Here is a 26,662-nt window from a genome sequence, read left to right as displayed (position 1 = left end):
GCATTAAATGTGTAAACTGCCCTGGATAGCATTGACATTTTCACAATATTAATTCTTCCAATCCATGAGCATGGAATATTTTTCCATCTCTTTGTGTCTTCAATTTCTTTCAGAAGTGTTCTGTAGTTTTTAGGGTATAGATCCTTTACCTCCTTGGTGAGGTTTATTCCTAGGTATATTATGCTTTTGGGTGCAATTGAAAATGGGATTGACTCCTTAATTTCTCTTTCTTCAGTCTCATTGTTAGTGTATAGAAATGCCACTGACTTCTGGGCATTGATTTTGTATCCTGCCACACTGCCGAACTGCTGTATGAGTTCTAGCAATCTTGGGGTGGAGTCTTTTGGGTTTTCTATGTACAGTATCAAGTCATCTGTGAGGAGGGAGAGTTTGACTTCTTCTTTGCCAATCTGAATGCCTTCTATTTCTTTTTGCTGTCTGATTGCTGAGGCTAGGACTTCTAGTACTACATGGAATAGCAGTGGTGAGAGTGGACATCCCTGTGTGTTCCCGATCTTAGGGGAAAGGCTCCCAGTGCTTCCCCACTGAGAATGATATTTGCTGTGGGCTTTTCGTAGATGGCTTTTAAGATGCTGAGGAATGTTCCCTCTATCCCTACCCTCTCCTTTTTTTTTAAGTAGCCTCTACCGCCAGCATGGGGCCCAACATGGGGCTTGAACTCCCGACCCGGAGATCAAGACCTGAGCTGAGATCAAGAATCGGATGCTTAACCGACTGAGCCTGTATGAATTTCCATACAGGAATAGTGCTCAGTTAAGTCATCTCTGTGTTACTAAGAAATAGAGATGGGATCTCTCCACAGAACACTGTTGACAGCCTTCTGCCTTGGGCTTTTACATGGTCTTCTAAAATTCCCACCCAATTTATAATAAATGGAGCCCAAGGAGGGGACTCCTTCTCACTCTTCTGAAAACGTGCAGCGTACCAGAAAGGAAGGACGGGATGGGAGTTTTACCTGTGTGTGTTCGCAGATGTTTCTTTAGCTGAGACACATCCATGAATTTGCGATGGCAGTGGTTGCATTCCGGTAATGAGTGGCCTTGTCGCAACAATAAAAAAAGTGTCAGTGCATATACGCGCTCTCTCCCTGCACTTCTTCAGTGATTTGTGTTAAAGCACCTCCCTGAAAAATAATCACTTTAAATATGGTACTATAATAAAACAACAATATTTTTTATTAATTTGGTAACAGTATTTTCCTATGCATCTCAACTCCCTGTTTCCCGAGGAGAGCTGGGACCCTGCCCATGTCCCTAAAAGTACTCTTCTTTCCCTGAAGCATGGGTGTGACTGTAGCCAACTGATGTCAAATGTCACTTCCAACCCCTCATTTAGTTCTTATTAGTTGGCAGGAGAGAAAAAAAGGACCGTGGATACAGCTGGGTGGGAGAAAGCCTGAACTGACAATTGTGGGGTGGGGAATATTTCTGTCTAAGCACCATTAATAACCAACCAACTGGTGTCCTCTTATTCAAGTGGCACTTTTGAAAGATGTCAATTCTATAGGGTTTCTGTGACACCAAACTGTACTATTAAAAAATTAAATATAAATCACCAGGTAAGAGAATAACACAAGGATATCTAAGTTAGATTGCTTTTTAAGATTCTTTCCCTAAATACAAATTATATTCCACAATATGAACCTATTGTTTCAAAATAATTCGTATTTGTGAATTGCTCCCCCAAATCCAAATTTTCTCTCACTTTATTGTACCTGTATGGACTCGGTAATGGCTCTTCAGTTGTCTTTTCTGGCTAAAATATTTTCCACACTGATCACAGGTGAAAGACTTCTGTCCTGCCAAATAAAAAACAGGACACTAAAAAAACAAGCCAAAACTATAAAGAACAGTAACACAGTGGGCCCCGGTCCCCATTTTCTATGAATGATACAAGTGACTTGCCTACATATCCAAATGCCCTCAGAGTCAAAGCACAGGTCCATAAATGTACAAAGGTACGTAAAGCAATAGGGAGCGGTGGGGACTGGGGCAGAACAGGAAAATACAAGTTTCCCCCAAAGTCACCCAAGTAAAATCATTCTACACTCTGGGGGTTAAACAAAACATGTTTGCACACTGAGCTCCCGCCCAGCAGCCGATTTATAAGCCCTAGCATAAGACACAATGCTGTGCACAAGTCTAAACCTTAGTCTGGCAGAGGTGTAATTCTGTCCCCTTCAGTGACACTACGTGGGAAACGCCCACCCCAGGAACTTGGTGGCAGCTGGCCCTCTGCTGCAAGCCCAGCTACCTGAATGCAGGCTCATGTGCTCCAGCAGCGAGTGCTTGGTGGTGAGAGCCTTGCTGCACACGGTGCAGGTGTAGGGCCGCTCGCCTGTGTGCATCCGGGTGTGGACCTGCAGGGAGTGCTTCTGGGCAAAGCCTTTTCCACACTCATTACATTTGAAAGGTCGCTCCCCTGGAATAAGAGGCCCAGAAGCACAGTGTAAGCAAGAACATGCACATCTCTGTTTCCTCCTAGATTAAAATGACAATAAAAGGGATTTCTGCTAACAGGCACCTATCCAAAAGGGCCAGAACAGGAGAGAAAACATCAGCACTCTGGCAAGCTGGAACAGACGCATCCGATGCCAGCAGGGCGGAGTGCTATGATACATACAACCCAAGACAGAGCCTCCACAAGGCTCAGGAACTGGTGGCACCTGTTCTCTCTGAAAACGGAGTAAGGGAGGATAAATGACCATCTGTTTCAAAGGCCCTGAGACCCCCCTGACTGGACCCAAGGAGCCAGAGGACTGGCCTGCTCTCCAACAAAGGATGGGCACTGTTCTCTGAAGAAGGTAAAACAGTCCCTGGACTGAGGGTCTTCGGATTAGAGGTCTCCAGGCACAGGGGAGTGGGACTGCTCCAGGGACAGCAAGGCCAAGTTTACATTTAGGGTGATGAGACTGCCCAGCCTCCTCCCCCGCTCCCACTCTATAGACACTGGCAGCCAGGCCTACAGCCTCCAGGCGGGAGGGTGGAACATCTTTGGAACGTGGCAGGCCAGCGTAAGAGGGCTGCAGGTGCAAGGCCAGGTGTCGGGGAGGAAGTGGGCCCCCCCTCCAGTGAGGCCGCTGTGTACAGGCCCGCTCCACCCCACTGCAGTGGCCAGCTGCTTTCACTCAACCATTCCAACAATGGGATTAAATATGGTTTTTCACACACCACTGTTCAAGGAAGGCCTTTTAGTAGCTGAAACAGATACCAAAACAGATAAGGAAAAAAAAAAGCAACTTGCGGAAAACAGAGGCTGCCCATGGGGGAAAGAAAACATTAAAAACTAAGGAACAAGTCACTGCTGCTATTAACGAGCTCGGGGAGGGAAGATACACTGTGAACCAAAAAGAGCATTCACGATCATAATTTTTAAAAAATAATAATTTAGAGAATAAAAAAGGGGTCCTACAAATAAAATAGAGTAGACATAAAACTTTGAGTATTGAAAGATAAAGGGAAACTCTCCCAGAACGAAGAGCTAAAAGTGATGAGAAATAAGAGGTAAGGACTTCAGAGGGTGGAGGTGGGTCCAGAGGCTCAACATCCAAATTTCAGGAAGTTCCAGAAAGAGAGAGCACAGAAAACCGACGGGAGATAACCATCCATGAAACAGTTTCAGAAAATTTTCTGGAACCAAAAGGTGGGAGTTTCCGAACTGCATGGCTCTACGGGCAGCCACCGAAATGGGATGAAAACAGACCCATGCTAAAGTGACTCACTGCCAAATGTCAGAACAGTGGGGGCAAAAGGGAAGATCCTACATGCCGCTCTCCTTAACAAATGTTACAGAACTATTTAACCCTCTGTTTAACCATCCTCTGTTACAGTTCAACAAATGTTTCCCAAGTGTCTACTTTGTTTAAAGAACCAGAGATTCAAGGTTCTCGACCCATCTTTCAAAAAACACCAAGGCCCCCAACTAAATCAGAAGTTCTGGGGCTGGTGGCCAGTCACTGGCAGTTTTAGAAGCTCCCTAGCTGATTCTACTGTGTGGGCAGGTTGAGGATCACAGGGCTAGACCCAGCTGGGTCAGAGGACGGCAAGTTGCCAGGTGACAGGAGACTTAACTACTACTAGTCCCTATACTTAAGTTTTTTGTTTTGTTTTTTTTTCAAAGATTTCATTTATTTGTTCATGAGAGACACACACACAGAGAGGCAGAGACACAGGCAGAGGGAGAAGCAGGCTCCCAGTCGGACCCCGATGCGGGATGCGATCCCAGGATTCCAGGATCATGACTTGAGCTAAAGGCAGATGCTCAACCACTGAGCCACTCAGGTGTCCCCCTCTACTTAAGCTTACAATTAGGTGAGGGGTATTTAACTGGTAACTACAACCCGACCCAACAGAGCAAATTCAGTAAGGGAGGGCTCAGAAGGAAGGGATTTTTGCCTAGGGCTGCACTGTCCAATACGGTCCCAGTGAAATTATTAAAATAAAAAATTCAGTTCCTCGGTCACACTCACCACAGGTCAAGTGCTCAAATCACAAGAGGCTAGTGACCACAGAGGTCTACTGGCCAACACTGGGCTAGAGGCACCAAGAAGGAGAAGACATTTACAGCTAGATGGGTGAGCGAGAAAGCTGTCCCGGGCAGACCTGGGCAAAAGCAGTCAAGATGAAGAACGTTCACGAATCTGAAAATGGACCAAATCTGGCTAGTTTGAACCCCGGGCATTAGAGCCTTGAACCAATGACTCCAAACAAGAACAGTGTTCTGCAATCAAGCTCTTTGGGTTCAAATCCCAGCTCTGTCACTAAACAGGACCTGGGCAAATTATTTCTAGGACTTGGGTCTCTTCACCTGCCCGATGGGGATACCACTCCCTACACCTTGGGGGCTTGTTGTAAGAACTAAATGCAATAACACGCATAGAAAGGCCTTATTCTAACGCCCATCACATAGAAGTTGCACAATAAAATGAAAGCTATCATCATCATCATCATCATCATCATCACTACTCCAACACCTGTTGGAGGAAGCTGCGAAAGTGTAATTACCCGTGTGGCTCCTCTGGTGGATTGCCAAAAAGTGATTATACTTAAACACTTTGCCACAGTCCTTACAGCAGGCCTCGGGGCCACCGGGGCGCTTTCTCCTTCCACAGACCCTTTTGGCTGAACCCTGCTCGTCTTCATCCCCGACAAGTTTGTAATCTTTAAGTTTGACGGACCTCCTGATCCTCCGCTTGCTGTACCGACTCTGGCTATCCTGCCCATCCTGGGTCTTGGGGTCACAGTTCTCATCTTTCTCAGCAGGCATTTCCTCCCCTCTACCTGGCTCACAGGCCGACTCAGAATCCTCCATTTCTTTTGCTGGAATCTGGTCATTCAGCAAGCCACTCTCTCCCTCTTTGACCACAAAGTTATGCCTATTTTGAACGGAGTTGTTTACCCTCAGCTGTATTTCTTCCTCTGCAGCCAGCTGTGATTTCCCCTCCTGCAAACTGTTGACTTTTCTCGGTCTTCCCCGTTTCCGTTTTGGGGGGTCGTTCTTCTTATTAGAAATAACCACCACTGGAGTGCTGCCGGTGTTCAGAGTCGATGGCTTCGGGGAGCTATGATTATTCTGGAAATCTGTGTAAGCCTTTACCAGGTCATAGACTTTTAAGAACTGAGCGGTGGCCAGGATTTGTTCTGTACTTTTCTCACTGGCCTGGAGACAACCCGTGTAGATAAACTCCAGCAGGACACCGAAGGTGTCGGCAACCATGCCTTCCAGCATATAAATGGACTGGCCGATCTCCCCCTCCTCGGCAAACATCATTGAGAAGTATTCGCTACTGGCAGCGAGTAAGGCTTTGTGAGCCCGGAAATGCACATTCTCCACGATCAAAGTGATGTCACAGAGAAAGCCTTTCTTCCGCTGATCCTCCAAACTGGCCAGAACAGTGTCACTGTGCGTGTCTGAGTGGACGACCAGCTGCCCAGAAGGCTCTGAGGATGTGTCTGCCATTTTCCTCAGAGGACCAAGGAGCGTGAAGCCTGAAATAAGAAAGTGGTGATCAAAAGAGGAGGCGGCATCATCTAACTGGTTCATCCCCGTCCAGACGAACTACTAGGCGTGTGACTCGCGTCACACTGTTAACCCAACTTTCCCACGTCACCACTTTCAGAAAGCGACGTAAAAAACGTAGCTGGGGACCCTCCCCCTTGCTGGACACCGTCACCTAGCTCGGCGAATTTCCGGCCGCCGCGTTCCTCCTCGGGGTCTGCGTCCTCCTCCCCCGGAAAACGAAGGAATGGGAGCCGACCATCTCGAAAGTCCTTCCTCGGCACTAACTTTGCACCGCTGCACACACGTCAGGATGGGAAACTACGGTGTCTCGAGTTCACGCCCTGCTAACCATCTTGTCTGCGAAAACACAGAAAAAAGGGGCACAGGAAATGGACACGAGCGACAGGAATCCGGGGGGAGCTGCGCTGGAGGAATGACCGCGGCGCAGCGGGCCTCACCCTGCAAGGGTGGCACGACCCCCCCCCCCGCGCCCCCAGGCTGGCGCCGGACGGACGGTTCCCCGGGAGCCCCCGGGCCCGCGGCGCGAGGAGCAGGACGCAGGGGAGGCCCCGGGGCGGGACAGGGCTCGATCGCGGGGCGGGGGCGGGGGCCGACACGGCCGCGGCTCCCGCGCCCCCGGCTGGCAGGCCCCGGGGCGGACCTACCTCTCGGGGCGCCTAGCCCACCCGGCGGCCTGGCGGGCGCACCCCCGCACCTCCGCCGGGCCCGCCCTGGCGCCCCGCTCCGCGCCCGCCGCCGCCGGGGTCCCTGCGCCGCGGCCGCCGCCGCCAACCCGGAAGCGCCGGCGCCGGGAGCCTGCGCGCGGACGCCGGACCACGTGGCCGCGGACGCGGGGCGGGGCCTGGCGAACGCGGGGCGGGGCCTGGCGAACGCGGGGCGGGGCCTGGCGGACGCGGGGCGGGGCCTGGCGAACGCCGGGGGCGGGGCCCGTCGCTGCGATGGTGTCAGTTTTCTGTCCTATTAGGCGTAACACGTGTCAACCCGGATCGGTGTTGTCTCTTCCCAGATGCGGAAGGTCGCGTGAAGGTCTCGGATGTGTGACGAATGAATGACATCATTTACACGTACTGCCATCATCGTCACTGTCATCATCTAATGCGAATGTAATCATTATTACGGTTGGCCTCCTAATTATTTTTGCACGTCTGTCTTGTCCTTTTCCTTCCCACGCCCAATTTCCCCGGGCCAAGGGCGTGAAGAGAGGTGCTCTGTCTAGTCCGACAGCTCTGGGGACTCAGTGAGCTTGGGCAGATTACTGGTCCTCTGAACCTTGTTTTACCTTACCTGTGAAATGGAGGTGTCAAGGCCAAGTGTCAGCCAGGTTGGGTAGCTGTGGGCAAACAAAGATTAGGTGGGTAATGAATTTAGTGTCTGGTTTAATTCATATCTACCATGATTAAAATGATTATTATTGTTATTCAGACTTTCATCATCCTTATTCTATAGATTATTAAGGGTTTCTAACCAGTCTTAGCTGCAGGGCTGTTCTCTCCAATACACAGGAGTAGGGAGATCTTCCCAAATGCAGATCACATTTGAGAGACTAGAGTCATTCCCCTGATTAAAATCCAATGTGCCCCCCTTGACACCGCCCCCCCCCCCGCCGTGTACCCTCCTAGTAAAGGCCAAGCTTCTTGAAATGGTCTACAAGCCCCAGCCAAATTCAGTCCTCTCCTACTTCTCTCTCCAACTATTTCAGCATTTCCACGCTCTCAATTTATGATTCACCAACACCTAATAGCTTATACAGATCTTCCTCCACTTACAATGGGTGTGTGTGTGTGTGTGTGTGTGTTGTGTTACACCCATCGTAATTTGAAAATATCATGTTAAAAATATTGTAAGCCAAAAAAAAAAATATTGTAAGCCGTGTAACACACCTAACCTACTGAACATCATAGCTTAGCCTAGCCTGCCTCAAACATGCTCAGAACACTGGCCTTGGCCTGCAGTTGAGCAAAATCATCTAACACAAAGCCTATTTTGTAGTAAATGTTGCTTGTCTCCTGTAATTTTTTTTAAAGATTTTATTTATTCATGAGAGACAGAGAGAAAGAGAGAGGCAGAGGGAGAAACAGGTTCCATGCAGGGAGCCGGATGTGGGACTCGATCCAGGGTCTCCAGGATCACACCCTGAGCCATAGGCAGGCAGCAAACCGCTGAGCCACCCAGGGATCCCCTGTCTCCTGTAATTTACTGAATACCGTGTTGAAAGTATAAAACCAGAATGGCTGTATGAGTACAGAGTGGTTGTAAGTGTATTGGTTGTTCACCCTCATCATGATCACATGGCTGATTGGGGCTGCAGCTCACTGCCACTGACCAGCATCACGAGAGGGGATCCTACTGCATTATCACTAGCCTGGCCAAAGATCAAAATTCAAAATTTGAAGTGCAGTTTCTACTGAATACATATTGCTTTCTGCATCATTGTAAAATTGAAAAATTCTCAAGCCATCATTAAGTCAGGGACCATCTGTACTTTATCCCCGCCTCCACCCCCGCCCCCCCCCCCCCCCCCCCCCCGCCAATACATACTTCCAGAGCTCCAGCATGCCATCTATTAGCCTCCAAGATTCTGAAACTGAATATGTGATTACCAGCCTGACTCTTTTTAAAATTTTACTAGTTTACTAGTTAACCCCTTCTCAGAGGTTTTCCCTTTGTCTTGAATTGTCTCTAAACCCCAGGACTCGTGGCGGGCCAGGTGGAATGGGCTGCTCTACCTGACTTCTACAGCAGCAGAAAGAGAAGTCAATCTGAGGAGTCAGCTACCCCATGATTTGTCACTGCCACAGAACTGCAGGAAAACATTGCTCCTATGCAGGTCCTCAATCCAACAGCTGAAGATGACTCAGGGCCCAGTTAAGCCAGGCACTCCCACTCCCCGTTTCCATCACTGCTCACTACACCCCAAGCTCTGTGACAGGAGGGGGCTCTGGGGGATCTTCCAGCATCTGCCACTCACCCCAGAGACTAGTCCTTTCTTCAAGGCAATTTTGTTTAGGGTTCATATTGACTTTTCTTGAAATATTTGTTCTTGTTCTCTTTGGTTACAGCCAGCCAGCTGTTCTACCTTCAGCAGATCTTCATAACCTTAAATCTTGCAGAACAGGTTTTGGGGTGCCAATTATTCATCCAACAAATATTTATTCAGTGCCTAACAAGTACCAGGCTCTATGTCAGGTGCTGGGGATACAACAACTAACAAGGCCCTTGCCCTCGTGAGGCTTACATATCTACTAAGAGGAGAAAGGACAAAAACACCAGTAAACAAATAATGTAATTTCAGAAACTGTTAAGCTTTATAAGGACTGAGGATGGAGATTGGCAGAGAAAGGGAAAGTGAAGTTAGTAGGGTGACACTGAGCTGAGATCTAAATGATACAGAGCCAGCTATCTGAAGATCTGGAATTAAGAATGTTCCAGGTAAGGGAAAAGCAAGCAGAAAGGCTCTGAGACTGGAAATGAGCTTGCTACTTTTGGCAGACAGAAAATCCTGTGGCTGGGAGCACTGTCAATGAGCGGGGAGGATGACTGGAAGCAAGGTTGCCAGATTTTGCAAATAAAAACATAGGCCATCCAGCAAAACTTGAATTTCAGATAAACAATGAATAATATAGCATGGGACACCTTATGCTAAAAAAATGCATGTGATCATCTGAAATTAAAATGTAATTGAGAATCCTGTGTTTTATGTAACTATCTGCAATGGAAAGGATGCCTGATTCTGACAATACAGGAAGTGAAATTATGAAAGCCTTTTATGAAAATTATGAAAAACAATTCCACTGCAGGATAGCTAGAAACGACAGCAGAAAATGCATAACAGAACTTAAAGGAAAGTAAGGGACCAAAAAAATAGAGGGATTTGAAATCAGAGTAATAAGCTACGCTTGGAGTCATGGAAACCCTAAGCCATGGTGTTTTGTGAAACCAGAAGCTTGTGGTTTAGGTTTTAATGGGTAAACTGGAACCAGAAGACAACACCTCCTTTGATGGGTATGAGGTAGGGAGTCAGAACAGAGATCCTCTTGCAGAAACCAGGTCCTTCTTAAGGGCTACAATCTCCATGAAAAGGTGGGCTGGGGGTAAAAAAAATCTGCCTTCTGGCAAAGGGCGATAGCAAGAGAAAATATCTTTCCTGGCCTTGGCTCCCAGTGAGGAGGAAAAGACTCCTCTCAAAATTTGTGACCATTCAGAATTTTAAAAAGAATGACTACTCGGATAGTCCTTCCAGAAGTTTAAATGTAATCAATGAAATTTAAGAAAATCAATGGATAATAGTTCAATAATACTTAATACATTACTACACAAAAAACTCCATGGACAGACTAAATGGGTCATCTACCTAGAAGGTAAATCTGAAAATATTGCCAGAAAGCTAGTCTGAAAAGAAGAGATTAAAAGCATGGTAGAGAAGTCAAGAGACACAAAGAACAGAGTAAGAGTGATTTGTCATATAATCGACCTGGGATTTCAGTTAGAAAGATTAATGAGAATGAGAGAGAAACAATATTTAAAGATGCTGGTGAGAATTTTCCCAAATTGGTGCAAAACACAAATCTCCAGATTTGGGAGACATAATAAATTCCAAGAAGGCTAAACAAATGAAAACTTACAACTAGATACATTGTGGTCAAAGTGGAGATCATCAAAGGTAAAGAGATCTTAAAAGACTGTAGAAAGAAAATATTAATTACCGATAAAAGAAACCCGGTCAACCTGACAGCTGACTTTTCCACAGCAACAGTGGAGGCAAGAAGTCTTCAGTAGGCTGATATTTTCAATATTCACCTATTATTTCCCCTTTAAAATAGACTTTATTTTTTAGAACAGTTTTAGGTTCAGCAGCATTTGCCAGGTCTTCAGACAAAAAGTAATGTAATGACAGTAAATAAAATGTGGAGAACAGGGAAAGGATTTTGTACTTCTTGTTTTCAATGGTTACATTCAGATCCATCAAGTAAATATAGTGTATTTGACCATTCCTGTGGCTGGACTGTGTGCTGTTATGTATTATGTTAAAAACTGCTGTGCTGAAATCTTTTTCCTCATATTTGGGATTATTAGCCTGCTACAAATTCTAGGAAATGGAAGTATGAGGTGAAAGGAGATGAATTTTTTTAAAAGAAGAAGATAACACCAAATGATGGCCAACGAGTAATAAAACGGGTGCTGTTGGACACCCCCAGAAACACCACGAGTGGCTGAATTATCTAGACAGTCTTCGCAGAGCAGAAGTCTTTCATTTGAATGAGGTCCAGTTTATCAATCATTTCTTTCATGGATCACGATTGGTATTGGATCTAAGAAGTCATTGCCATACTCAAGGTCTTCTGACTTTTTTCTCATGTTATCTTCTAGGGATTTTATAGTTTTCCATTTTCCATTTTGATCTGTGATCCATTTTGAGGTGACTTTATGAGGGGTATAAAAATATGTCAAGATTAATTTTTTTTCCATGTGGATGTCCAGTTGTTCCAGCACCATTTTTTGTTGAAAAGACCATCTTTGCTTCATTGGATTGCCTTTGCTCCTTGGTCAGAGATCAGTTGGCTGTATATAATTACGTGGGCTCTCTTTTCTAGCCAAGTAATGACATACAGTAGGCAGATGTAGACAAGGATCTGGAGTTCAGAGGTGAGGACAGAATTTGAGATATTATTAATTGGATTTATCAGAGTATAGGTTACAAATTACTAAAGGATCACTTACAGAGTGAATATTGATAGGTAAGAGGCTATCCAGATTTTTTTTTTCTCTTTCCTCTCCAAATTCAACCTTCACCTTTCTTCCCCATCTTTTGGCCCTAGAAGCTGCAAAGACCAACAAAGCCCAGTACCGACTGGCTTCTGGGTGAATTGGGTCAATGAAGAACCCAGTAGGGGTTTGAAGGAAGGAGAAGATCACGATCACTTGGGATTTAGAGGTTGGTAGAGGTCCTTCAACATTATGAAGGGCATCAATAACATCCTTGCAGGCTATGATGCTTGACTGATGGATAATTGTAGCAGGGAGAGAAACTAGAATCCAAAGTTCATGACTTCAATGTATTTGAAGGGAACAGAAGAGTAACTGACATTGTCCAGTGCCCATATGGCATCTTTATAGGGACGATACAGCACCTCATAGAGATTTTGCAGCACTAATTCAGTAGTGCTCCAGTTTCTAGGCCCCATATTGTCTGCATTTTGCAGGGATGATGTATATCTGTTTATGTTTTTATTTCCTACCCTGGACTGGAAATATACACATGACTGTATAAACTGAGCAGTCTTCCACTGAGTCAGTCTTTCTGACTCACAGGTTGTAAAATATACATATTTTTCAATTCCTGGAATACCTTTCACCCTATGGTTGGAATCTCAATTCTAATTTTTTCTCTGATTTTCCCTGCCTTGACTCTGAACGGCCCATTTCATTCGAATGTTAACCTTTTAAGAATTCTTCCCAGAACCACCCATAGTTAAGGGATTTCAGGCTCTCTAGGTATAGCTCTACTCAAGCCTTCATTCATGAAAGCAAAAACAAAAATGGTGAAACAAAAAATCACCCAATACTAGACAGAGGCATGCATATGTAAAATATCTTTCATTCCTTCCCTATTCTTGAGCTCCTTCCCTCTCACCAAATTCATGAAAACTTTCAACAAATGAATTGAAAATAAACGAAATACACATAATAAAACAAAATCTTTAAAAACTACCGTATTTAGTACTTCCAGTTTTGATGAATTTAAGACCACAGTTGACATCATATCCCACAAAGAATTCTAGAAGCCTTAAAGAATTAACTATAGGATTCCTGGGTGGCTCAGCGGTTTAGCACCTGCCTTTGGCCCAGGGTGTGATCCTGGAGTCCCAGGATCGAGTCCCACATCAGGCTTCCTGCATGGAGCCTGCTTCTCCCTCTGCCTGTGTCTCTGCCTCTCTCTCTTTCTCTCTCTGTGTCTCTCATGAATAAATAAATAAAATCATTTTTTTAAAAAAAGAATTAACTATAAACATGCACACATAGTAGAAGAAAACAGAATATTTATTAAAGCTCTGAAGATGAAAAAAAAATAAAGCTCTGAAGATGAAAGAACTTCCAGAGCTTAGAAAAATATTCAACATCATAAAAGAAAGATGAACAGGTTTTACTTTGGTAAAAAATAGGATTTATGGGATCCCTGTGTGGCGCAGCGGTTTGGCGCCTGCCTTTGGCCCAGGGCGCGATCCTGGAGACCCGGGATCGATTCCCACATCGGGCTCCCGGTGCATGGAGCCTGCTTCTCCCTCTGCCTGTGTCTCTGCCTCTCTCTCTCTCTGTGACTATCATAAATAAATAAAAAAATTAAAAAAAATATTTAAAAAAAATAGGATTTATTTACTGCAAATCTGAAGGATTGATGTACACATTCATCATGTAATAGATGTATATATACATTATATACAATATATACATATACATGATGTATATATGACATCAATAAAGAGCTCATGCAAAACAATTTAAAAATACCCAAGGAGCAAGAGGGCAAAGGGCATGAAGAAATAATCCACAAAAGAGGAAGTGCAACTGGTGATTAACATACGGAAGATTGTCCAATATTGTTATTAATTCAAATTAAAGCAACAAGGGTCTGTTTTCCACCCATTTATTCTTTTGCGCCATAGTTCCTATCAGTAAATTGCCTTCCAAAATAACTACAGCCTCATGGTGCTTCCAGGGGGGTCCAATAGTACCAGTTTTATTACTCCTTGGCCATCATTTGGCATTTTCTTCTTCTCTTCTTCCTCTTCCTCCTCCTTCTTCTTTTTATCTTCTTCTTTTTTAAAAACTCATTTCCCTTTGTTTACCAGAATTTGTATCAGGCAGAGGGAGAAGCAGGCTCCTTGTAAGGCGCCCAATGTGTGACTGGATCCCGGATCCGGGGATCACACTCTGAGCTGAAGGCAGATGCTCAACTGCTGAGCCCCCCAGGCATCCCTAAATCACTCATTTTAGAGATTGAGAAATAAAGGCTCAGAGAAACTGAGATTGATCCAAGATCATATAGCTAATGGTTGTATTTTTTTACTTTTTGAAGAGCCAATCTTGCCATTTCATATTCTACATTTCTTATACTACTGTTGAAAAATTGATAACCTTATTTTACAAATCTCATTTAAATTCAGTTTAGTGAGTTTTCCTGTAACACATTCGTCTGGATGTCATATGATAAGACTCCAGATTTCATCCTCCTCAAAACTCCAGGTGATTTCTAATTATATTTTTTTAAAAGATTTTTATTTATTTATTCATGAGAGACAGAGAGAGGCAGAGACAGAAGCAGGAGCCTGACATGGGACTCGATCCCAGGTTTCCAGGATCACGCCCTGGGCGGCAGGCAGTGCTAAACCACTGCACCACTGGGGCTGCCCTGATTTCTAATTATAAAATAATGCAGAGCGGGATCTCTGCGTGGCTCAGTGGTTTGGCGCCTGCCTTTGGCCCAGGGCCTGATCCTGGAGTCCCAGGATCGAGTCCCACATGGAGCTCCCTGCAGGGAGCCTGCTTCTCCCTCTGCCTGTGTCTCTGCCTCTCTCTCTGTGTCTCTCATGAACAAATAAATAAAATCTTGAAAAAAATAATGCATAAAGCTTGCTTCTTGAATACTTAAGAAAAAGAAAAGAGGCAGCCATTTAGTTATCTCAAATGCTTTTATTTTGTTGGGAAAATGATAGTGTCTTATGTGAATGAAGTTTACAACTCTTTATGTTGACAGTGTAACCAATTTTCTATTTTATTTATATCAATGTTAATTTTGTTTCTTGAAGATTACTAACATTTACTGAGTACTTTTCTTCAACAGTGGATGAAAATATTTAAAAGGAAATTGAACAATAGATTTGTTAAGTAAAATAAGTTACCTAAATATTCTACATGGGATGACAATGTTGTTAGAGCATGAATGTTCAGGCAAAGAGCAACACCTTTTTAAGTTATGTTAAGACGTATGCTTCCAGAAGAGCACTCCTTCCTGACTGGCAGAGCTTTGAGTCCATCTGAGGGCTCACTCAGGAGGGAGAAGTCCAGCACCGATGGCCAGATTTTCAAACTATTTCCTCAGTCCCTTTCAGATAACTCTTGTCTCCTGGTTGCAGTTGCCCAAGCAAACTACCCATTGACTGGGTCTATATTTCTGAGAGAGAGAAAGATCTGTAATTTATGATCAAAGTCAATGGCTCTAAACTGAGGTTCTTTGTATTTTCTGGTCATCTTGGCACCCAGGTATGTAATGAGTTCACATCTCTCCATAAACTGCTCCAACTTCTTCTTATACTTCCTTCTTGTATATTCAGACCCTTTAGGATTGAAGGCTGTGGAAAATGTCACAAAACCCAATGTTTCCTGTTAGGTTAGTGAGTCATTAAGCTGAAAAGAAAGAGAACTATGTGTGTGAGAGAGTTGCATAGCTGAGAAGATATCCAAATCCCAAGTAAGATTTAGGGATTATTCCATTTTAGATCATAATTGCCTCTGTTCACCTTTCTCTATGGCATGGATTATTGAAAGCAAATTGTATTACTTGTAGCCCTTGCTTTAAAAACTGGAAACTCAAATTTGATATTTTCATTAAAATATTTGCTATCCACACAGACACACAGGCATCCATACCAATGCAAGCAGCCGATTCAGCTCAACAATCCGATATATTTATCACATATACTACAAATAATGTTGAAATAGTTCTGGGTAGCGTATCATTAAAGAAGACATACCTTTCAGGTGAAATGCTATATATAGTAGTGCAGATCTCTTTACACTTAAGAAGGGGAATTTGGGCTTTAAGCATCCCACTGCATTCATTGCTTTAATTAGGGAAGTTGCGACACCCTGCAGGGGGACAGTATAAATCACATGTATATTTGAGTTTGACTTTTAGTGGCAAATAGATAAAGAGGCTATTCTTTGGGGTTGGGGATGGGACTTATAAGGTGGTTAGATGACCACTTAACCAACATGGAAAGGAACATAAAGCACTTTTGGTCAGGAAAACTGAAAATTACCAATTGCTGAATGTCAGGTGGCTGATACATGGGCCTCATGACACAATTCTTTCTGTTTTTACATTTGATATTTTCCATAACAAAATGTTAAAGATAAAAAGAAAAAGCTTTGGCCCATTTAAATTTCCATTGCCAGAAGCTGCCAGACTGCCTCTGCTATCAGGACCCTTGACCACCCGGCAAGGAATTCCAGAAACCAGTTGCAGCAAAGATTCTGGAGCCCTGAGCGGGCAAAGAAGATGTGAGCCCCTCCTGATGAAACGTGGCCCTTTTATGAGAATACTCCTCTCTGGGTGAGCCTCATCTTGCCTTTTGATATTAAACCAGATTGAAGACTCGCCATCTAAGCAAGTCAGGATAAACAAAATGGTTAAGAATTTGTGAGAAAGGTATGAGATTGTGCCCTAGGCATTAATTTTATGGAGTTTTTTAAAAGCGCTTTTAAAATAGTGGTTGATTACTGGTAAGTTTTATTTTTTTTTATTTTTATTTTTATTTTTAAACTTTTATTTATTTATGATAGGCACACAGTGAGAGAGAGAGAGAGAGAGGCAGAGACACAGGCAGAGGGAGAAGCAGGCTCCATGCACCGGGAGCCCGATGTGGGATTCGATCCCGGATATCCAGGACCGCACCCTGGGCCAAAGGCAGGCGCCAAACCGCTGCGCCACCCAGGGATCCCGGTAAGTTTTATTATGTTTAAAAAGAGTTGTATTTAGATAAATAAAATGTGACTTGAATAGCATTTGGGGGCATTTGCCCCCCAAATTTGGGGAAAATATGACTTCGGTGGCTCAGTCTTGGTAGTATCTCAACTCAACACTTCCAAGCAGTGAATAAACCTCTCCCAGACTGAATCTGCACCTTTCAAAATTAAAACTGTTTACAGACACTGAAATTCAAAACGGGAATCTAACCACAAGTCACATGTAAACAATTTCTTGACCATCTACTTTTTCTCCACTTTATTGCAGGTATTTAGAAATAAGCTACAGAGCAGGGGCTTTTCTCACTTCTTATTTTCACAGCCACCCGAAACCAAAATAGGGTAAGAGTGGATTTGTAGCTTAAGATCAGAAAACTCTGCCTTGAATTTCATTGTTCCAAAATAAAAATTATTGTTAAAAATACTAATACTACTAATACATGTGCACAGACAATCATGTAAGTGAACCTGTTCCAGATATCCAGGCAAAGGAAGACTCGTGAGGTGGATGGGCTCCTTTAACGGGGGCAGTTTGTATGGAAGCTTCTGATTCCAGTATTTCTCTGGCAACCTGAGAACACAAAGTTCGTTAGATGGGATGCTCACAAACACCCCCACTGAGTACACCGGAATGTGGCTGCGTAAGGGACAACTGAGAGATCAAGTTCACCAGCTCATTTTCTCCACTGGAGAGAATGTGACAAGTGAGAAGATGGAAGCTTCTAGAGATCTGAGACCTGCAACTTTGCCTGGTCCTGCTTGCTGCTCACTGCACCTCACTTTCCTTCTTTTTCACAGCAACGCTGTGTCCTCCTGACTCCCAACTAACCCTGGACACAGATTACAGGTTATACAGACAGAAGCCACTCTAATGGCACTTCCTCAACTGCTCACCACAAGCAGAGCCGCACACGCTTCCTCCTTCCGTGGGGGAGCTTACCTCCCGTGTCAGGGTTGTCTCCACCCTCTCCATTAGACTTTGGATCCCCCTCCCGCCTCCCTCTCTACAGTAATTTTTCTCCCTCTCCCCTTTGGCTTTCCTTCTTTTTTTGGATCCTTCCCATTCACCTGCATTTAAATGTGCCCATAAAAAAAGATAAAAAATAAACATGCCCATACCTTCCTCATTGAAAAAAAAGGACAAAGAAAAACGACCTTCACTCCTTCAATCCTATATCACTTCTGGCAACTAGTGTCTTTTCTTTTGAAACTTCTTTAAACAGTGAGCTTCAGTAGAGATCGCAAACTACTGCACAAATTCCATCCGATCTGATCCACGTAGTATTTTTAGAAATTTAAATCAGTTGTGAACATTAAACACACACACACACACACAGAATAATTTGTTTTAAAAAGAAAAATCTCGTTTCCAACTGGTCGTGAAACATAGAAGCTTCTGGCGGTAGAGAAGTAGCTTCTGCTCTCTTTATGTGGGGCCTACCCCCCCCCCCACCCTGGGGTCCGCAGCAGACGCCACCCTGTCCTGCGCTCTCACATCCAGCCTGCTTCCCCCAGGTGATTCACCCTCGCGGCTGCTGTGGGTAACCTCTGTGCGTGTCGTCTCTGGACTCAGCAAGGTCTTCAATTCCTCACCTGGCGTCCACCGCGTGGCACGCGATAGTTGCCTTCCACTCACCACACTCTGCTGAACCAATCTTGCCAGGATCACCAATGACCTGTTGTAACCGAAATCTGACACACTTCTCAGCTCTTCTCTGGCTTGAACTCTAAACTGCCTTTAAACTTATTGCCCCCCCTCCAGACTTTCTCTCTTGCCCTCCTCCTCAGAGCCTCCCCAACCTGGCTTTCCACCTCTCTGTAGCTTCTTCTTTGTTATTCTCCTTGCAACCTCTTCTCTTCAAATTGGTCCTAAGCCCACGGCTTTTTCCACACTGGTCTTCACGGGTGACCTTGAACGTGCTATATTATTTTGGACAGGATCATTCTAATAGCCTCAGCACTGGTATTTCTGTCTCCAAACCATGATCAACACTCCAATGATGGTCTCTCTCCAAAGCAAATTTACTCATAACACTCAAAACCTTAATGTATTCATACTGCCTTTTGGGTCAAGTTCAAATGATTTATGATGATTTTATCTGGCATTCGCCCTCTGGCCCTGCTCACCATCTCCAGCCTCACGTCTTGACCCTTTTACTCTCTACATCACGTCTAGCAATGCTGGATTTCTTGCAGTTCTGTAATTCCCCTGGGCCAGGTTTGTTTGTCGGTCTCTCTGCTTGGAGCCTGTCCCCTTTTCCCTTCATCTACGCAATTCTCACTCCTCATTCAGGCCTTCTCCCAACAGACAATTCTGTCAGACTTTTGGGCTACACTTTACTGGAACTCCTGGCATTTCCTCACCCTAAGTGCCATCACAGTCTGCTATTGATAGGCATGTGAAGTCTAACTTACTCCAGAGCTCAGGATTTGGGACAGCATGAATCTTATCTACCATCATACGTGTATGTATATATGTGTATATGCATGTACGTACGTATGCATGCATGAGTGTGTCTATACACACAAATATATACTTATGCGTGTACACACACACACACACAGACACACACCCCAGCATGGTGCGCTGAACATAGAAGATATTTGATATTTGTACCTTAGTGAATGGTCTCACCTCAAAAATTTCTCGAGTTTTTCTCTACTCTCACAAATATATATACGATCACGATATTCTAAAGCATAGTTAATGCTACCGGGTACTAGGGCCTCGTATCTGAAAGACAAAAACAACAACTATTGTATAATTAATGTGCAGTGCTGTGTACATAAAATGTCAAAAATGTTGAATTCTCTACCTATACAACTCAAGAAAGAAAGAAAATATTTTCCAGTGAAATAGTAGTGACCTTTTGACCAAAATGTTAAGACCGTTATGAGAACTACGTATTCTGGGTAGAGATACCAGCCTCAACTCCCACGAGGGCGAGGACCTGCCTGTGTTTTCCATCCTGATAGGTCACTGGACAGTAGCCCTGGAGCTCCGCACACTTGGGGAATCGGCTCTTCAGCTCCGACAGCGTCAGCCTCTTGGGGATCATGTCAGCAGGTGGCAGTGGATGAGGTGCTAACGGAGGCACATACAATTCTGGGTTCTTCAAAAATTTCTGAAGGAAATGATTACAGCAATAAGACCGTTTCAAACAGGAGTGCGAAGCCAGTCAAAAACCCCGAGGAGGCCTTCTGCTACTGTCCAGCTTCAGCCGCAAAACCATCCAGGAGCCGCTCTCTGGCCGCGGGGGCTCCCTTCCCGGCTGGCAGCCCCTTGCAGTACTGCTGCGGGTGATGGCATCGGAGACCCCGCTCCTGCTCACTCGCACGGATTCACGCCCTCACGCCCTCACTCACTCATTCGCATGTAAGAGATTCCTGGAGCTTGCACTGCGTGCCAGGCTCTGGAGAGGTCACAGTCACCTGCCGGGCCTGTCTTCCTGTTCTAGGGTGCGAGGAAGGACGCAGGGGCTGTTTGGTAGGTGAGGACACTCTGTGCGAGGGAGGGGGCAGGCCAGATACGCGAGCTCTAGTGCCACTTCCAGTTTTAAAGCTCTGGGATGGCCATTGGCACGGGCAGGAAGGAAGAGCCATCTCCTCCATACCGTGGGACAGAAGCTTCTAACTCTAGAGGAAAGCAAAATGCTCAGAGGCACCTGATTAGTTTTCAACGACCAGCCCAGCCTTTATCTTAACAAGTTAGAGACCTGATTTTACAATGGATTTGTATCCTGTTGCTTTAAACAGAAAGAGAGTACACAGGCGTAGGGGGACGCCTAGTGCTGAAAACCTGTCAAAGGAAAGGAGACACCTGGGTGAGGGCTTGCTTCACTTCTCCCGACTAGGCCTTCCCTTCTGTACTGTGGGAGCTTAATCCCCGGGGCGCCCAGCTGCGGGCTGGGTCCTGGGTCCTGGTGCTCAGCATCCCCTCCGTTGGTGGGAGTCCCCGTTGGGTTTCCCTGTAGGCCAAAATGTATCTTGGGGTGCAGCGTCAGGACTGACCTCCGAGGTGCCTCGTTGGCCTGCATGTCCTAGGTTCTGGTATCGGGGCTCCTGGTCTCCAGTTCCTGGCTGTTCCCAGCTGCACCCACCCTTTCCTTATCTGCGGAGTCCTGACACCGGGCGTCTTCTTTCCCTAGTAAATACGTGGCGCTGGGAACAACTTACATTCAGATTTTCCTGAGAACTCATTTTATAATAGTGCCCTCTGAACTCTGCTGCCCATTCCAAGGACCCGGCCATCGAGCAGTCAACTAGTTCACGTGACTCTGCCAAACTGACAGGGCAAAACTGCTCGAATTCACCCAGGCGGGCCATCAGATCTTGGGGTGTGATGCACAACTTGTCGATGCAGGCAGCTTTTCCTGATAGGAACGGGGGAACTATTATATATACAGTATTAAATTTATATATTTTAATATAGCAATATATATTATGCATTTTAATATATATTTTATATAAATATATATTTTAATAGAAAACACGGTGATTTTAGAAATTAAAATGATTGCAATCACACGCACATTATATGACACATATACTTTGTAAAATTCCAAGCCACAGAGTAAAAAGTAAAGGTTTCTCTTCACACCTTCGACCTCTCAATTCAACATTCCTCTTGAGAGTAATCACTGTTGATTTGTATCTTTTTCAGACTCTTTTCTCTTTTTTTCCTTGCATTATACACATTTACTTTTTGCATTTAGCACGCTTATGCCACTATACTGTAAACATTACTCTGCAACTTGCTTTGATCAGTTACTTATGGTCTTTGACATCTTTCCATATTGGTTTATGTGATTTACCTAATTCTTTTTAACTAATGTAGTATATTCTGTTGTATAAATTATGTATTGTTTGCTTAGCCCTTTACCTGTTGATGAATGTTTTGGTTGCTTTTAATTCTTATCTATCATAAAAAATAAATAATAAATTAATTAATTAATTCTTATCTATCATAAATGATGTGTATATATGTTATAAAGCATATATATGTGTGTGTGTATATATATATGTATATGCATGTATGCATACCCACTTAGACACACACATGCAAATTTGCTACATATTTTAAAATTTTCTCTGAGGTAGATTTCAAAAAGTAAATAGTTTGTTGAGATGATGACCCTGTGCCCAGATGGCACACAAGAGAAGGGAAGAAATGTTTTTCCAAAAGTGACTAGGTTTACCCCCAAGAGTCCATTTTAAAAAGGAAGAGCCCAAGGTCCTTCAGTGAACAGGTTTAAGAGTTTTCTCCCCAGTACTGTGCTGGAATGGGGCTTCCAAAGAAATAAGAGATGTTATAGAAAATGAATTTTTTTTTACATATCTTAGTTAGAACAAGTAAAACTTGACCCTTAATATGTTTTTTTTAATGGTCCCTTTCACTAGTGAGTTTTGCCTTTTATAAATTATTATTATGCCTAGGAAAGTCTTAAATTAACTATAAAATTATAAATCATGGTTTGTTATGTGACAATTAAACATATAAAATTGATCCTTAGGATTGGAGTGATGGTCTACAAGCCAAAGGATGCAGAGGACAGGTGGCAACACTGGAAGCTAAGAGAAAGACATGGAACAAATTCTCCCCTGGAGCCTTTTGAGAGACTATGGCCTTCATAATACCTTGATTTTTAGCTTCTAGCCTCCAGAACTGTGAGGGAATACATTTCTGTTGTTTAAGCCACCCAGTTTGTGGTACTTTGTCACAGCATGCTTAGGAAACTAAAACAATATGAAAGACCATGACTTCTGTACTGTTGGCACTCTTTCTTGCCCGCCCAACCCATTCACTTGATAAAACAAAGGTGCCATGTCGGAAAGGTCTACATGGGAAGGAACTGAAGGTGGTCTGTGGCCAACAGCCAGCAAGGAACTGAGGTCCTCAATCCAACAACCCTCGAGGAATGAAATCTTGTCAAAAATAATACATGAATGAGTGTGTAGTAGATTTTTTCCCACTTGGGCCTTTAGAAGAGACAATAATCCTAGACAATACCCTGATTAGGATTGTGAGAGTTCTTGAAGCAGAGAATCCAGTGACTGGACTCCTGACCCACAGAAATATGTGTGTGTGTGTGTGTGTGTGTGTGTGTGTGTGTGTGTGATTTTAAGCTGTTAAGTTTTGAAATAATTTGTTATGCAGCATAAACTAATATCCTATTCCATCTGTTGTATGTGACACATGAAAAAGTTGAGAAGCCCTAATATTCCTTTCATACAAAGAATATTACACTACTATAATACTACAGTGGCATAATTTTATTCTAAAGCATTATAATGTACAGTACTATGGTATAATAATATATTATTAAAGTATATAGTATTAGGTAGTGCTATAACATTATACTATATGGTACTACAGTATTACAATCCTAGATGCTCTTTAGCTTAGATGTGCTGAACCTCACCAATCCTGACAGTTTAGTAACAGGGTAATTTAGAATCACATGGCTTCAAATCCTAAAAGATACTCAAATATCTCTTCTTCTGTAATCTTGATGACATCTGGCGATGGCTATATATCTTAATCTGGGATTTGGCAGAATGAGGAGGAATCTCTTTAATCTTCCAGCTCTGACCTTACTCCACCTCATTAGTCAGAGTAAACTTTGGTGCCCTGATAGGAGAGGATCATTTGAATAGCATACAAAGGAAATGTGGACTGAAAAAAGAAGTCAAAACTAAATTTAAACAATCAGGCACAGGTTAGATTATTAGGTGGAAATTGAAGCAGAAGATCAATAAGATAGACTCCAATTAGATTAAACTATTCAAGGCAGAGGCAACTATATACGGAATAATAAAGTGGATACCATGGCGCCTCATCCAGATCCTGATGCAGCCATCCCCCAGATGCTAGGAGCATCAGTCCTGATGGGTCACGGGTGCACTGGGAATTCCCATCTGTCACAGGTTAATCCCCCCTCCCAGAGTAACCTGTGGTCAATGACAGGCCAATAGAGGGATATAGAGCCTGGCTCCTTCCCTCAATTTGGAGCCTCTGAGGGTGCATCCTCACTCCAGGGCTTCCCTATTGGATCTAATGCAAATCCAATATGCAGTTTCTCCTTCTGTCCAATTCTTGCCCTCACTTCCCACAGGTGTATTGCCTGATTAACATACAGGATGCCCAGTGAGTTTAAATTTCAGATGAACAATGAATAATTTTTAGTATAAATATGTCCCATGCAATATTTGGGACAACTTACACTAAAAATTTATTTGTTATTTATCTGAAATTCAAATTTAACTGGGCATCTTGTATTTTTTGTTTGCTAAACCTGGCAACTCAAATCCTGAGAATACTTTCTGATAAAGCTTCTGCATACTACTTTTAATCTTGTTTAATCTTGAATCTGTTTCCAGGGAACTCAATCTAAGGCAGGGAGGGTGAAATGGGTTAACAGAAAGATAAATGAGACTCAAGTTTTGCTTTCAAAGTCTGCCGTGGAGTGTTTTACTAGTGTGATGCTATCCAAAACATCGTGAGTAGGTTTCTAAAAACTCAATTCTTTCTTCCCTTATGCTCATCATGCCTTGTAATCCTCAGATGAAAACAAATTCCCAGTCTTCAAAGAGGAACCAGAGACACTGGTTATGCCCAAATAATTAATGATGTAGAATCCTCACTGCATTCTTTCTCGTACAATATTCTTTTAGTCACATTGCTCTCATACCTCATTATATCTTCTCTGTAGTCCCATAGTTAAACCAAGTCACTAAACAGATGACTATGAGACCGTTACAGAAAAATTCTTTAGAGTCATCACTGTTTTTAGAGAATTCAGATATAGATAACTTTTCTTCTGTTTTATGTATTTTTAGAGAAAAGTCAAGAAACTTATAGGAATATATAATCAAACATTTTCTTTCATGGATTCTGAATATATATTAAAAGATGTTTTATGCTAGTTTAATTTTTTACTTTATTCTATTTTAAAAATTTAGTGTTTTCTTACCTGCTTTTATCCTTTCCAGGTATATCTGCATATATTTATTAACCATTTGAAGTTTCTTAGTGACTTCATTCCACACCCACCATTTGTTGTGAAATCCATCAATCACATACCAGTTATGATGCTGTTCTTGATAATATTGCCTAATCTCAACAATATTTTTGCGGTGTTTTGAGTTTTTGATAGCTATAATCTGTGTGCTATTGTGCAGTGGATAAGGCAAACTAATAGAGAAACAGAATGAATGGAAAAAGCTGTTAAAAATACACTTTTTTTTCCTGGATGACTAAAGTTCAATCGTTGATTTCATCACATACATTACCTTTGTTCCTTTTTTTTTTCCAGGAACAATCTTTTGAATATCTCCTTGGAAGGAACATCCAACTCAAAGATGACCATGGGGATGACTGACCTAGCTTCCAAGACACTCATCTGATATTTAGTTACAGGGTAGCCATCGATGATAACACTAACAAGGAGAAACATGAAAATAATTCCAAATTTCTTTTCTCTCATATCTTCCTTCCTGTCTTCTAGAACCAGTTTATCTCTTTAGGAATAGCCTCTTGCTCTTTATTTTATAACTTGACTTATCTTCTTTGCACTTTGCCCTCTTTATCTCTATATTTTTAAGCTGCGTCAGCCCAAGAGCCAGATGTAGGGCAGCAAACAGACAGACACAGCTCTGAATTCATACACTTAGCCTCACAGAGCTAGGCTTGGGCAGAACTCAAGAGGTAACAAATAATACCTTGAATGTTGTGTCATTCAATTGGTGCTATTATTCTAAGCATGAAACAGTGAAAAGAATACACGTTTCAGAGCCAAACAGACTTAGATTTGAGACCTAGCTTGAACTTTCTGAGCCTGAGTTCTCAGTAAAATGGGGAAATGATATTCAACCCTAAGAGTTGTCCCAAAGACTTATAGATCTAGTATGTAAAGGAACTAGAATAGGCTCTGACACAATGAATAGTATCTTAGTAAGAGCAAATATGGGAAAACAATTGTGCTCTAAGCTTAGTTTTTCTTTTTTAAATATTTATTTATACATTTATTTGAGAGAGAGCAGGAGGGGAGGGGCAGAAGGAGAAGGAGAAGGAGAAGCAGACTCCCCAGCTGAGCAGGGAGCCCCATTTGGGGCTTGATCCCAGGACTCTGGGACTATAACCTGAGCTGAGGGCAGATGCTTAACTGACTGAGCTAGCCAGGTGCCCCTCTAAGCTTGCTTTTATAATAAAGTTTTGTGGGAAGGCTGGGGGTGGTGGGAGGAGAGATGAGGAGTTGGTGAGAGGACTCGTAATTATCTGGGAGAGAATCATTCCATCAGGACTCATTATGCTTCTGAACAGAAATGACAGAGAATTTAAGTTAGTCCGACAATCTGAGATAACGAGAACATAACTATCAAATTGAGAGGAAGAATAAAGGGTGTCCACAAATTCTAAGAGGAGTGGCCCCCAAAGTCAGGAAACTCCCTCTGACATGGGAGCAAGCAGGGCCTGCTGGCTGATGGTCATCAGGAAAGGCTGATTTAGAGGAAGTCACAAGATCCCCTTACTCAGTGCTCTCCAGCCAAGTCTCTAGCACTAGTTCTAAGTTCCATGGCAGAGAGGATTTTAAACTAATGAAGCCAGACAAACCTAATAGAGAATGTTATGACACTGCCATTGTTGTGTTTTGGGGTTTTCAAAACAGAGAGTAGCTTAATTTCTTTGCTTGTGAAGGATTTCTTGGGTGGTCTTCAAGATTAGAAAAATTCAGAGTGGTTGGCTAGTCACTGTCCTGGTATTAAGGTAAAATAAACCCTTTTTGACTCAAGGTTGTCTTCACTGAGATCTCTTGTGAGATCTCAAAGCTGAATGCCAGGAAGGATGTAACTCAATCTGTGTGAGTCCCAGGGTCTT

The 26,662-nt window shown here is 43.3% G+C and overlaps 2 protein-coding genes and 2 long non-coding RNA genes across 23 annotated transcripts in view; 2 read left to right on the top strand and 2 right to left on the bottom strand.

Moving 5' to 3' along the window:
* The window catches only part of ZBTB24 (zinc finger and BTB domain containing 24), a 12,751-nt gene extending 5,953 nt beyond the window's left edge, over positions 1–6,798 (bottom strand). For 6 of the 10 annotated variants that reach the window (XM_072831805.1, XM_072831803.1, XM_072831808.1 and 3 more), the window contains exons 1-6: positions 6,687–6,798; positions 6,194–6,378; positions 5,025–6,008; positions 2,275–2,442; positions 1,736–1,819; positions 977–1,060 (exon numbers count right to left, since the gene is read on the bottom strand). In XM_072831805.1, coding sequence (XP_072687906.1) covers positions 977–1,060; positions 1,736–1,819; positions 2,275–2,442; positions 5,025–5,979 — 1,291 coding nt within the window. In that variant the 5' untranslated portion in view covers positions 5,980–6,008; positions 6,194–6,378; positions 6,687–6,798. Of the gene's footprint in view, positions 1–976; positions 1,145–1,735; positions 1,820–2,274; positions 2,443–5,024; positions 6,009–6,193; positions 6,616–6,686 lie in introns of those variants that run through there. The other 4 variants (XR_012033721.1, XR_012033720.1, XR_012033722.1 and 1 more) reach the window with 4 other exon arrangements.
* Positions 5,875–26,662, top strand: LOC140636523 (uncharacterized). 5 transcript variants are annotated; one of them, XR_012033726.1, is made up of 6 exons: positions 5,875–6,488; positions 7,049–7,393; positions 8,733–8,906; positions 11,859–11,974; positions 16,216–16,372; positions 25,101–26,662. It is a non-coding gene; the product is annotated as an uncharacterized lncRNA (long non-coding RNA). The 5 variants fall into 5 exon arrangements; XR_012033727.1 differs by having other exon boundaries at positions 5,877–6,488; positions 7,049–7,145; XR_012033724.1 differs by lacking the exon at positions 5,875–6,488 and having other exon boundaries at positions 6,934–7,145.
* The window catches only part of AK9 (adenylate kinase 9), a 127,224-nt gene continuing 107,495 nt past the window's right edge, over positions 6,934–26,662 (bottom strand). For 5 of the 7 annotated variants that reach the window (XM_072831794.1, XM_072831793.1, XM_072831795.1 and 2 more), the window contains 8 exons: positions 25,078–25,224; positions 24,759–24,979; positions 20,962–21,158; positions 19,741–19,910; positions 19,421–19,519; positions 17,254–17,356; positions 15,792–15,906; positions 14,711–15,389 (listed from right to left, as the gene is read on the bottom strand). In XM_072831794.1, coding sequence (XP_072687895.1) covers positions 15,187–15,389; positions 15,792–15,906; positions 17,254–17,356; positions 19,421–19,519; positions 19,741–19,910; positions 20,962–21,158; positions 24,759–24,979; positions 25,078–25,224 — 1,255 coding nt within the window. In that variant the 3' untranslated portion in view covers positions 14,711–15,186. Of the gene's footprint in view, positions 7,135–7,326; positions 7,373–14,710; positions 15,445–15,791; positions 15,907–17,253; positions 17,357–19,420; positions 19,520–19,740; positions 19,911–20,961; positions 21,159–24,758; positions 24,980–25,077; positions 25,225–26,662 lie in introns of those variants that run through there. The other 2 variants (XM_072831796.1, XM_072831798.1) reach the window with 2 other exon arrangements.
* Positions 16,827–19,891, top strand: LOC140636526 (uncharacterized). Its single transcript, XR_012033730.1, has 2 exons — positions 16,827–17,489; positions 17,584–19,891. It is a non-coding gene; the product is annotated as an uncharacterized lncRNA (long non-coding RNA).

This window comes from Canis lupus, chromosome 7, assembly GCF_048164855.1.
Source record: "Canis lupus baileyi chromosome 7, mCanLup2.hap1, whole genome shotgun sequence".
Taxonomy (NCBI): Eukaryota; Metazoa; Chordata; class Mammalia; order Carnivora; family Canidae; genus Canis; species Canis lupus.
The sequence above is the reverse complement of the archived record's forward strand: the minus strand, read 5'-3'. Positions and strand labels throughout refer to the sequence as shown.